This window comes from Natator depressus, chromosome 5 (assembly GCF_965152275.1).
Source record: "Natator depressus isolate rNatDep1 chromosome 5, rNatDep2.hap1, whole genome shotgun sequence".
Lineage (NCBI taxonomy): Eukaryota > Metazoa > Chordata > Testudines > Cheloniidae > Natator > Natator depressus.
Window position 1 is genome coordinate 79863560 of NC_134238.1, and position 13017 is coordinate 79876576.

At 39.0% G+C, this 13017-nt stretch overlaps 1 protein-coding gene across 1 annotated transcript in view; it reads right to left on the reverse strand.

Moving 5' to 3' along the window:
- Window positions 1-13017, reverse strand: part of FBN2 (fibrillin 2) — a 247755-nt gene that overhangs the window by 90982 nt on the left and 143756 nt on the right. The window contains exons 24-30 of the mRNA XM_074953067.1: window positions 9337-9564; window positions 7439-7564; window positions 4698-4826; window positions 2338-2463; window positions 1664-1789; window positions 599-721; window positions 325-450 (exon numbers count right to left, since the gene is read on the reverse strand). Coding sequence (XP_074809168.1) covers window positions 325-450; window positions 599-721; window positions 1664-1789; window positions 2338-2463; window positions 4698-4826; window positions 7439-7564; window positions 9337-9564 — 984 coding nt within the window. The remainder of the gene's footprint in view (window positions 1-324; window positions 451-598; window positions 722-1663; window positions 1790-2337; window positions 2464-4697; window positions 4827-7438; window positions 7565-9336; window positions 9565-13017) is intronic.

Here is a 13017-nt window from a genome sequence, read left to right on the forward strand (position 1 = left end):
CAAATCTGTTACATTATGGAAATGATGAGTTAAAGCACCCAGACAGCCTTACCTCTGCCCGGTAGTGATACCGTGCAGTAATACTTAGATTATGAGTAAGGCATTTTAGTGTTAATGGACCCAAATTAGATTAATCTCACTTTTAAAGACTTTTAAAAAAATATTTTCTCTTCAGGGGAAAGCAGTTAAGGTTGTTTCTTAAGCAAAACTATAAATTTTTGTTTTCAGCAATTTTTTCTTACACAATTTGATTCTGCTTGTAGTGATTCATCAGGAAATACACACAACAACATAACTGCTAAAATATAACTTGTAGGTACTTACCAATACAGGTTTTCATGTCCATAGAAGCCATGAAGCCATCATAACAAAGACAGCGATATTCTCCTGGAATATTAGTACACTGCCCACCATCGCAGATATCTGGGTTGTTTTCACATTCATCAATATCTGGAATGAAAGCAGATCATTGTACAGCACATACAGATAAGGATCTGCTAAAATAATATGTTTTCTTTTGCTGCAAGATATGATGTAAGAATTTTTTAAAATGAAGTCTCATGAAAATACTACAATGTTGTTTTATCCCCTCGCTTACCTGCACATGTTCTCACATCTGGCATGAGAGCATAGCCATCACTGCAACTACATTCATAGCTGCCCTCTGAGTTAGTGCAGTGGGTGTCACAGCCTCCATTCATGATCACACATTCATCGATATCTGGGAAAATAATATTTGGACTACATTATTTGACAACTCTGTTTTCACAAGGAGAAGTCATCTTTGTTTGCCATTTTATTTAGCAAGGGAATTATTTTAAAAAATGAGCTCATTTTGAATTTCTATTCTCACTTTATATCACTGATTTACAGTTTAGTTAGCCCTCCCTCCTTCATGACTCATTTTTATCTATGGAAGCAAGTGACTGTTTTTAGGCATTGTTTTTGTTGATATTTGTTGATTTTCTTGCTCTAATATTCAAAGAAAGTAAAGATGAGAACTTGAAAGGAAACAAGGTACCAGAAGACATTGTAGAAAGAAAATTTGAGAGACTCTAATAAGACCTCTAGGTGAAAGCATTGAACCATACCACAAATTTGTGTCAAAACCCTTCAGTTAGGTAACCTAACAGTATATGCATACTACCAATTATTATAACTCAGTAGTGCTATAAACAAAAGGTTAAACTACAGAATCGCAGTTATAAAACACAGAAAGACTCTCCCATCAAAGTATTTACAGTGACAGTGCTGCATTTAAAAAAAACTGTATGTACCACATGTGATGGGGAAGGGGATAATGGGGCAAATCAGTAACAAAAGCAGTGACATGGGACTCCTTGCTGTTTTTGATCAGTGAATAAAATTGACCACCACCATCTGGACTTTAGGTAAATCTTTTGAGATTTGACTGGATAAGTATCATGAGAATGCTTTTTCCTCACACTGTTGTGCAGAGGTTTTGCAGCATGGCAACACACTCTTCTTTCCTCTATATTTAAATTGAAATAATCTGCTCTTTTCATAACTCTTGGAGTAGAGAGGGTCCCAACAGTTGCTGCTTTGGATAGTGACAAAAGCTGGCTCTGACTGGTTTTAACAGGAAATTAAATGTAAAGAGAGATGACATAAAAGTATGAAGGTGGAGGCATTCAATACTTGCCAGTGCAGCCTTGTCTGTCTGGAGTGGCCTGGTATCCGGGGTTACAGGAACACTGATATGTTCCAATCATGTTCACACACTTGCCGTTTCTGCAGAGATTATCACTCAATGAGCATTCATTTATATCTGAAAGAGAAGAATTGCTCAGTTCAATTACTTGCCATTCAAAAATGGCTGCTGGAATGCCAGAGCCACTAAGGAAGCATGGACGGAGACTATACTTTAAATTATCACTGGAAGTAACTACGTAACAAAACAACACTGCAACTGAGCAAGTGATATTTCACAGAAGAGGTGAAAAAGCAAAAATGTACTCCACGTACATGGAGAGGAGAGCTACATTTCCTAAAGGAACCAATTTTTGTGCAGTTTATTCTGTGCTTTTATGTATTTTAATTGAAAGTTGACAAGATTCTTTTATAATTTCTGTAAGTCCACTCCTGTGAAGTGCAGAACATTTCCTGCAAGGTGCTCTGTGCCCTCAATTCCCATTGAAGTCAATGGATGCTTAGTGTACTGAGGACTTTTCAGTGTCAAGCCCTGAGGTTTCAATTTGAAGGAATTCAGAAACAAGGAAGGACAGGAATGTGTAGATATTCCTGGAGCCACATCCTTGACAGTCACAAGGAGCTTTTATACCACAGATACATGCCATCCTCAGGTAACAAACTCACCCACACAGTCCTCACGTGATGGTGATAGCTCATGTCCCAAAGGACAGTCACACTGAAAGCTGCCTTCTGTGTTCACACAAGTGCCACCTCTGCAAAGGAGAGGGTTACGTTCACATTCATCTATGTCTGAAAGGAAACATGACAGGCATTTAAGGAACTTAATGAAGGCGGAAAGAAGGGAAAAGCAACCGTCAGCATCAGGAGGTAATTCAGAATCTAAGGCTCACAAAAAGGGTAAAATGAAGTAATTACTGCTCTTCTCCACCTCCTGTAATATGGTAAGCAATTAAATTGTACAGTAATGGCTCTTGAATGAGTTCTACTCTCCTGTTTTGTAAGAAATTACTATGAAGTTCAATCATTCAGAAGGAGATATTCTGAAAGGAACAGAAAGCAGGCAAAGACGATTTCTGTTTGAATGCTCACCAATCAGAGTATTAACCAAACAACATATTTAGGGTTCAGAGTAACAGCCGTGTTAGTCTATATTCGCAAAAAGAAAAGGAGTACTTGTGGCACCTTAGAGACTAACCAATTTATTTGAGCATAAGCTTTCGTGAGCTACAGCTCACTTCATCGGATGCTTATGCTCAAATAAATTGGTTAGTCTCTAAGGTGCCACAAGTACTCCTTTTTAACATATTTAGGTAAATTCAGTGTATGGATGGAACAGGTTAAAGAATACTTAGGAAAGTTAGATGGATTCAAATTGGCAGGAGCTGGTGAAATTCATCCTATGGTGCTTAAGCAATTTCAGAACTGTTACCAATTATCTTTGAGAACTCCCAGAGGATAGATGAGGGCTAACATAATACCTATCTTGGGCGGGGGAGGAGAGGGACAGAAGAAGAGGGCCAGGGGAATTATAAGCCAGTCAGCCTAATTTGGATACCTATAAAAATACTGGAACAAATTATCAAACAATTTGTGAGCATCTAGAAGATAATAGGGTAATAAGTAATAGACAGCATGGATTTGTCACGAACAAATCATGCCAAACCAACCTAATTTTCTTCTTTGACAGGGTTACTGGCCTAGTGGATGGGGGGGGGGGGGGGGAGCCGTAGATGCCTATTTTGATTTTAGTAAGGCTTTTGACACAATCCTCCATGACATTCTCATAAGCAAACTCCAGGAATGTGGCCTAGATGAAATTACCATAAGGTGGGTGCATAGCTGGTTGAAAGACTGTACTCAAAGAGTAGTTATCAATGGTTTGCTCTCAAACTGGGAGGATGTATCTAGTGAGGTACAACAGGAGACAGTCCTTGGTCCACTAGTATTCAATATTTTAATTAATGACTTGGATAATGGAGGGGAGAGTATGCTTATAAGTCTGCAGATGACATCAAACTGGGAGGGGTTGCAAGCACATTGGAGGACAGGATTAGAATTCAAACAACCTTGACAAATTAGAGAATTGGTCTGAAATCAGCAAGATGAAATTCAATAAAGACAAGGGCAAAGTACTTCACTTAGGAAATAAAAATCAATTGCGAAAAAGGCCAATATAATTCTCAGGAAAATTAAAAGCAATGTTGTAAGTAAGACATGGGAGGTAATTGTTCCACTCCAGTAGGCACTGGTGAGGCCTCAGCTCGAGTACTGTATTCAGTTGTAGGCACCACACTTTGGGAAAGATGTGGACAATTGGACAGAGTCAAGAGAAGAGCAACAAAACTAATAACATGTTTAGAAAACCTGACCTGAGGAAAGATTTAAAAAACTGAGCATGTTTAGTCTTGAGAAAAGAAGACTGAGGGAAGACCTGATAACAGTCTTCAAATATGTTAAAGGCTGTTATAAAGAGGATGGTGATCAGTAGTTCCCTATGTCCACTGAAGGTAGGCCAAGAAATAACAGTCTTAATCTGGTGCAAGGGAGATTTAGGTTAGATATTAGGAAAAACTTTCTAACTATATGGATAGTTAAGCACTGAAATAGAATTTTAAGGGAGATTTTGGAACCCCTTCATTGGACGTTTTTAAGAACAGTTTAAACAAACACCTGCCAGGGATGGTCTAGTGGTACTTGGTCCTCCCTCAGTGTGGGGTACTGGACTAGATGACCTCATGAAGGCACTTCCAGATTTATATTTCTATGATTCCTTAATATGTGCATGTGCAAAAATGTGTGCAGGGAATTGTATACCTAATTCATGTAGACAATTACCATAACTGCATGCACAATACAGGTATTTGTACCGTTAACTGCACATCTGTGCATGGTCAGACCTGATTTATACATGCAGTCACAGTAACTATGGATACTAATTAAGTGTGCATTAGTGCACATTGTTTAAAATATCAGGCTCCAAAATAGTAAATGGAAGGACTGCAATACATTCTGACAACGCTTACCCATGCAATTCTTCATCATCATAAATCCACTCTCATAGCCCTCGAAGCATTCACATTCAAAGCTGCCTGGAGTGTTGACACAGGTACCACTTCCACAGAGGTCCGGGGAGATACGACACTCATCAATGTCTATTTTACATTAAATGAAGAGAAAAAAAAATCAAACAGTTTAAAGTGAATCCTGCTTTACACGCAAATGGAGAAGTGACTCATGCCAGTGAAATCTGAAGTGTACACATGGCCATTCAAATATTTCATTTAATATTTTAAAAGAATGATTCAGTGATAAATTGAGTCCTAGAAGATTTGGAACAAGGTGACTTCAGAAATCTAAGTTAGATCTGAAACCTTGTGACAAGTGGGTTTCCATCAGGTATCATTTTCGGATCATATTTTTGATGGGATGATATTTATGCAATAGGCACCATACCAAGAATTGCAAAGTTATAGAAAAGCTCTGATTATCATCACCCCTCTTGGAATTGTCATTATTATGGAGGTGTCAGTTGACTCCATAGCTAAAGAGGCATTGAGATTTACACAGGGCTTTGGAGCCGAGCCCGGAGCTGGAGCGCGGAGCAGCTCCAGAGCAGTGGAGCAGCAGGTTTTTGCCTGGAGATGGAGCGGAGCCGGAGCACAGCTCCAAAGCCCTGGATTTACAGTAATATGGGGATTACTTTCATATATTATGTAAGCAAAATCAGGAATATCTAAACTCACAGCACTTACTCCTAGATAGAAAGTTAATTTTCTAGAAAGTTATAAGTATATTGGTTCACTTCTTTAGAAGTTAGGAAGTTAAAATGACTCCTTTCACATTTAGATTTGCAGTTTAATGTCTCTTTTGGATTGCTGTACTTTATTAGTCATGTCTAAATATGCAACTTGGTCCAGTGAACCACAGCACATTTGTCGAAAACGAAGGTGGAAGCATTAATGGATTGGAAGGGTTCCATGTAAGGAGCCAGGGAAGCAAGGTGGGCAGCTGAGGAGTTGGTCTGAAGAGGGTATACAACAGGGTGACGGATGCAGGGTACCAGGATGTGCAGGACTGGGGAGCACAGCTGAACAACATGCTCCTCACTGACTCCTCAGCCCAATGGCCAGACTGCTTGCCTTTCTCATTAGCCTACTTCCTCACCCGATTCTCCAATCCTTCTACCCAGTCTGGCTCCCTGGTTCGTGCTTTCCACTATACCCTCAGTCCTTGGTCCCATTAATTATTTTTATATACAGAAGTCTCTTTTTAAAATGATTTTTAAATACTGTAAAAATGTGTAAAACAATGGAAAATTATAAAAAGTTTACAAGTGGAATAGAAATCAGAAAACAGGGTTATAGATAGATGAAAACATTGAACTGATTAATGGAAGAGCCCCAGAGAAGTGTGGAGGATTGGGAAGCAGAGAACTGGTGTAGATCTCCATGAGGTCCAAGGAAGACGGGGTGAAGAAAATGGGAATAGAGCATATGGGACACAATGGGGGTTGTGGGCATCAGGTATGGAAGTGGTCAGGGAACTGTAGAGAGGAGGTATCTGGATAGGTGGTTCAGAGAACTAGGAATGCACAAATTCAAGTGTTTATAGGGGAGTTGCAGGAGGCAGACACACACATGGAGCTGGGGAGGCAGGGATGAGGAGGGACATGGGGAGACAGAGAGAAGAGGGAATCTTTGAACACTTCACACATTTTTTACACTTCCACCATGGATAAAATCCTCTCCCGTTTTCCTCCATTTCATTCCTTCTCGCTCCCCTTTGTGCAACACAACAGTAATTCATATACCACATACAGACATGCAGAAGTCTGCAGGACAGAAATTCACTGCAGTGGGCCTCTCATGTCATTGCACGGTTGGCCTCCTGCAGATTTTGCACACTAATCCCATTTTGTTAGTAATTTAAAACACAAACACACATTAAAAGATCATTAAGTCTAGAGCTGGTCAGAAAGAAAATGTTCATCTGAAAAAAATGTCGATGAAAAAGTGGGAAAAAAAACTTTTGTGAAAAAATGTTCTCTGACCTCTCATTAACTTAAAAATACAATCACTGGAAAACCAAGGAAAACACCAGGAAAGGGAACGTTAACATCCAGACCAACCTCACGTGCCTTACTACACACACATCAAACAACGCAAACACACACACACAGAGATTCCTGAGCTCCAGAATAAAACCACTTCCATTTCCAATCCCTCACAATGCACACATCCAGGTCCTCAATCACACAAGCTTACTAGCTTAACTCTGACTTCAGATTTTTTTAAGTACCAATAATACATATTACATGTCTGTCAGTATCATGCCTGATGCCATATGTGAGCATGACTGTAAGGAACTGGACATAAGCATTTTGAGTGGTTGCATTTTGCAAATGAAAGTGAGTTTGTGGTGGAAGTAAGGAGTCTCTGAGTCCACCTGGTATTACGATGCCTAGGTGGTAAGGGATGTTAATATTGCCTTAACTGGTGATTTTCTTGAATTTTAGTGATTTCATTTCAAGGAGTTTGACTCAAGCAACTTTAACAGTAATTTAACAAAGTTTTGGTGTATGAGAATAAATCAGAAGACACAATTATTAGAGAATCCCTCACTGAAAGAGACACTCAAGAGGTTCACACTAACAGCCGAATTTTGCCTTTCTTACTAGGGGAAAACTCCCAAGAACTGCAAGGTCTGGATAGTGAGCAAAACGGATGCAGCTTCCTTTAAACACCGGGGAAAATGTAAGACTTACCTGTACAGTTTCTTTCCTCCATATCTAAAGCAAACCCGCTGTTACATCTACACTTGAAACTTCCAATTGTGTTCCTGCATTTGCCATTCCTGCACATACCAGGGAACACTTTACATTCATTAATATCTATGAAGAAAAAAAAATAAAACAGAACATTTAAATGATTAACCGGGAAACTGTGTCAAGAGTGGTAATTTCCCATTCATTTCTACACAGTGTATACTGAACACCATTTTGTTAACCCACAAAATAAACCTGGCAGTGTGTAAGACATTGTCGCTTCATTCCTGCTGCTGAAAGTCATTCTTTTCTAGAAACTGAACTTCAGCTACCACTGTGAGGTTGTGAATTCAAAACAAAGCAGGAAAGGGAATGAGGAAACCCTGTGCAATAAACTGTGCCTATAAAACACAGCCTGAGAAAGAAGCAGTGAGGAGCCATGCCAGCCCAGTTGCAACTTGGTGAGAAAGTTTGTGGCTCCCTGAAGCTCTTTCCGAGATTCCCAGAGCAAATGAGGACTTTTTAGCAGCTTTGCAGACTAGTACAGTGGAGTGGCGGGGGTATAGTCCCATACTTTCACTCCTCTTTGGGGCAAAATAGTCCCTTGCAATGTATGGAGCGAGCAGTCCTCACATTCTCCATAGCACAGGGACTGCAATTGTAACAGACCTTCCACAGGGCTTATAAAAGAGGCTCTTTGTGTACACACAAGAGCCAATAAGGCCCTAAACACATTCTGATAAGCACTATACATTACTTATAGGTACCATTCTACTGGATGAATACCCTTAACTGAGAAGCATCCATTTTATGGAACAAAACTGTAGCCTGGAGACATCAGTATGTGCAGAGGAAAGTGCTGGTACAAGTACAAGAGAAAACAATAGGCACAGAAAAGCAGAGCTAAATCCTGGACAAAATACTAGTCCTTAATCCTTGTTCAGGCTAACTTCCACTGAATTTAATAATTTTACCTGAGTAAGGACAGTAAATATCAGAACTGATGAATGGTTATGCATAATGACAAAATGTTAAAGTTCCTCCAAACAATATGTTTTTTTTCATGACAAAGGCTTTGCTTGTTCAAAAATATTTCAGAACGATCTCACCATAAAAATGAAATCAGGACAGAAAAGGTGAGAATATCCTTATTACTTAAAGTCTTTAATTTTCTGTGGGAGGGAGAAACTGGTGTTTCTGTCCTCTTTTACCTCTCACCTCCATCCCCCCTAACCCCACTTCTGGCCACACATATACCTTCCAAGAATGTAACAATCCACAGTTCTCCCTCCACAGCCCAGGCCCACCCGGGCATCAATAAATATCTCACCTCCAGCTCCTCAGGCAGTTTCCAACCCTCTCAGTCTGAGAATGAAGCAAGAGCCACTTAGGCAGCATGCAGAGGGGAAGGGCAGTGGCCTTCTCCTTCCTTTCTCTATCACTGCTGGTACTGTCTTCACTATCTTCTCTAACCAGAATATTCAGCTTCAGTATCATCTCAGCCACTTTTTTCCTTCTCATCCAAAATGGATGCTGTTGCTCAATCCTGCAGGTTTTTCCTCTACATCATCATCTCCAAAACATATCCATCCCTCTCCACTCACATGCTCAAGAACCATGACTATGTCCTAATCTCTTGCCTTGACTTGGCTTCCCAGACTCTCATCTTACCCCCACTCCAGTATATCCAGAATGCTGCCACAAAACACATTCCACATATGGAGGGGAAGGAGATGACTATCTGAACTAATATTTGTTATGTTTTAATTTTAATGCTATATAATTGATAACATCTCTAATCATACAAACCTTGGTGTTTTCCCTTTAAGAACTGACAGATACAAATAACACCCACTTTCAACTCCAGTAAGCTATGTGCAGCGAAGTATGGATTTTACCTTTATAAAATGGCCTGCCAGTTAGAACATCTCCCCTGTTGGAAAAGCCAGGTCCCCTAGGGCATAAAGCCTCATATTCTTTGGTGCCAGGCTTAGGACATTCCTCACAGTCTGAGCCCCAAGCAGCACCAACAGCACAGCAGCAGGCATCCATACGAAACTTGCCCGGTACAGACTGAATGCACTCATCTTCATCCCACTTCAGGTAGCATTGCTCCATGCGAATATCTGCACATTTCATACAACAAAGGCAATTATACCATGTTACAGAGTAACCTTGCTAAATTTAATGAATTTTCTATAAACAGTTATTTTTGAATTATGCATGCATGATGTTCAGCCTTTTACAGCTCTAGGGAGAGAGAGTACAAGATCAGATCTGTGCTTGAGACACCAACATGCGTGCTTGATATTCCATCATACGAACTACACAGATGCATACGTACTGTTGCTAATGTTACATTATTGATGGATTTCTAGATTTGTATTGTTTCACACTGAGTAGAAGTATCTCCAGAAAGAGAGGTGCAGATCACAAGGTTTCAATGCAAATGTTATGACCTTTGCATTATTACAACATCAAGATATAGTGTTGCCATGACATGAATGTGCTCCATTGATTGTTTGTGTGTATTTGGTAGGAAGCAGAAGTATATTTATTCACAGTTCAAAGATACTCTAATTTATAAATATGGTATGGCATATATAGTAAAAATCAGCTATTCTTTAAAATTGGTGATATTGGATTAATAACATGAAGAATTCAGAAGATTTTAGATACAGGTTTAAGCAAAATTTGTGCAGGTTCTGCTGGTTTTTGTTGACCTTGTGTTAATAGCTCAAAGTAGTAACAAAAAAAAAACCAAAACAAAACCCTAGAATACTTTAATGGAAGTTCACATTTAGGGTCACATTTAGGGACAAATTTTCTAATGTGTATCCAAATGTGTGGATCTACCAAAAAGGTACATACACCAATTGGACCTACAAAATCCACATCTGCATACTGTACTATCTAGAGAAGCATTACATCTCTAATTTACATATGTAGTTATGTGCGTGTTTTAAGACAGAAAGTGCACGTGTACGTTTTTCCAAGCTTACCTGTTTCACCCATTAAAAATAAGCTGCACAGTGTTATACACACCAAACATGCCAAAAATCTCCCAGTAAAGCATGTCAGAATGTCTCACTCTTTTCACAAATTTCTTATGCATTTTTTCATCATGCCAAGAAATAACTCAAATTTTTTTTAAGAAAGTTGTTTAATGTAAAGGATTAAATCAATACAAAAAATGCATTTTATAGCTAAGCCGCTAAATGGTCATTTCTAGCCTGGAGGGGAACTTTTAAGTCCAAGTCATGAATACCTGACAAATAGTGTTCGTAATAGAAATGTTGAAAACACGCTACTGTAAGCCTCTATGATATTGTTCAGAAGTTTAGTGAAAGATTCGTCATCACCAAGACATCCACATATACGTACTGATTCCAAGCATACTGGAAATACCCATTTCCTAGAGGTATCTGGCTAGCTGTATAAGCCCAAAGGGCACTGCAGGGGGCTTATCAAATCTCTGCATTGAGTTATAGAAGTTTCAAGAAAATACATAACAGCGTATTCCAAAGTTTGTTATTAACCTACATCTTTATTTTTTTCAACAGAGCAAAAAAGGTCTGGTTGACTCTTCTGAACTCATAATCCTGCATTTAATTTTATTGATTTCCCTTTCCAGTTCGGATTCCTCCCAGATTTACTTTTCTAAACATCCAGATTGAAACCTGATGGACAAATCTGTGACAATGCTCTGTTAGCATTCCAGAACTCTGCCAGTACCAGTGTAAGATTTAGCAACTGCAGAATAGTGTAAGTACTAAGGGCCTGCTCCTATGCCCATTCAGGCCAACAGAACTTTTGTCACTGACTTCAGTTAATGGAAAGATACTCACTTACATCAATGGGAATCAGATTAGACCTTAAGAAACGGTGTATTCTACAGAAAAGGGGGACAGTTACAGTGTGCAAGGAAAAACATGAAGACAAATGCACTGTGTAAGTAACACAACTCAGACTAGGATACAAAGAGCACTGTTGATATGGAGAGAAAACCAATCTACAGCTCCAAAACAAAATATGTTGTATGAATCGGTCATATGACAGACTAGACCAGGAATTAGGTTTTAATAAGCATTGTCTGGCTTTTTTAATGCTCAACAGGGGAAATGAAGGACTGATGAGGGAAGATGGAAGAGCTAAAAATGACACAGATGAGTTATAGATATATTTTCCATGCAAATCCTTCAAAATAATATAAATTTCCTGTGTAAATTTCCTGTATATGCATCTTGATTTAAAACAATTTACAGCACAAATGTAAGAACTGGAAATGTAATCCTCATGGTTTCCATGCCCCCTCAAGATGTATAATTATTTTCTGCTCATGCGACCGAGCGACCACATTGCTAATACATACTTGCTTTCATTAAAACCACTGTAGTACATTAAGCAGTTTGCAGCAAGTAAACTTACTTCAGGAATGTATCATGTGGCCCAAATTGCCTAGGTAGTCTAACAGAAGATTTATGCCATGTAATTTAAACTGGCATTTACTGGTTAAACCCTGGCAAAATGAAGTGGTGGACTTAAGATAAAGTTGTAATATATATTGTTTTAAAATCAAAGTCCCTCCTATCAGTTCTCACCTCCATCCACCAATTGTAAGCATCACACTGCTCCTTGTAACCTTTCCTACAGATGCTGGAAATAACATTACCAAGCATGGAAAAAAGTCTAAGCCAAACCTACTGTACAAAACTACATAAAGATGCCAATTACACACACACACACATATCCTGATTTTCTGTGAGCAAACAAATATGGGAAAATGGAAGTCCATACCAGAAACAAACATATTTGCTAGATTAGATTTTGAGTTAGTTCCTTTTTCTTTGATACATTAACATTCACTATATGCATATCTGAGTTCTTATCAAAGCTTTGATTTTTATATACACATGCTAAAAAAAGAGCACCAAGCCACATGCTATAAATGAAAATAACTTAAAGATACAATAGAATTAATGCCCAGAATTAATTACTAAAGTGCAACATATAATTCACTATAAACTACTACCAGCAAATCAGGCAATGCAAAAGCTCAAATCCCACTCCAACAATTCCTCACCTTTAGATACTCTACATTATCTTCAACTCCCCTTCTCCCCCTGAAAAGCAAATTACTGATTCACATCAGCTGCTGCTAACTAATAGCATAAATAGAACTACAGCTAACATAGAATGAACAGGATTGCCATCTTGCTCAACTTCAGTCTTTAATGGGGGGTGGAGGGGAATTCCTTGAAGCATGGCAACTGCTCTTAAAGTAAAGGAAAATATGAAGGCCTTGATCCTGCAAATCCAGGTGTGATGCAGAGTAGGGAGTGCAAGATGGGTTGCACTTTCAAGCCTGAGTGAAGAGTACACATAGGTGCAAGTGTGGTTAAACACTAGGCAGAGTCCTCTAAAATGACTGAAAATAAGTCTCAAAAGCTTTTGCTGCTGACCTCTTACTGTGATAAAAATGGATTGGCTATAGGACATGGGCATGTCAGAAACATCCTAAGTGTACTGCTTATCCAGTTAATGAGAAGATTAGCAGTGCACTTCTCTCTCTAGTCTTA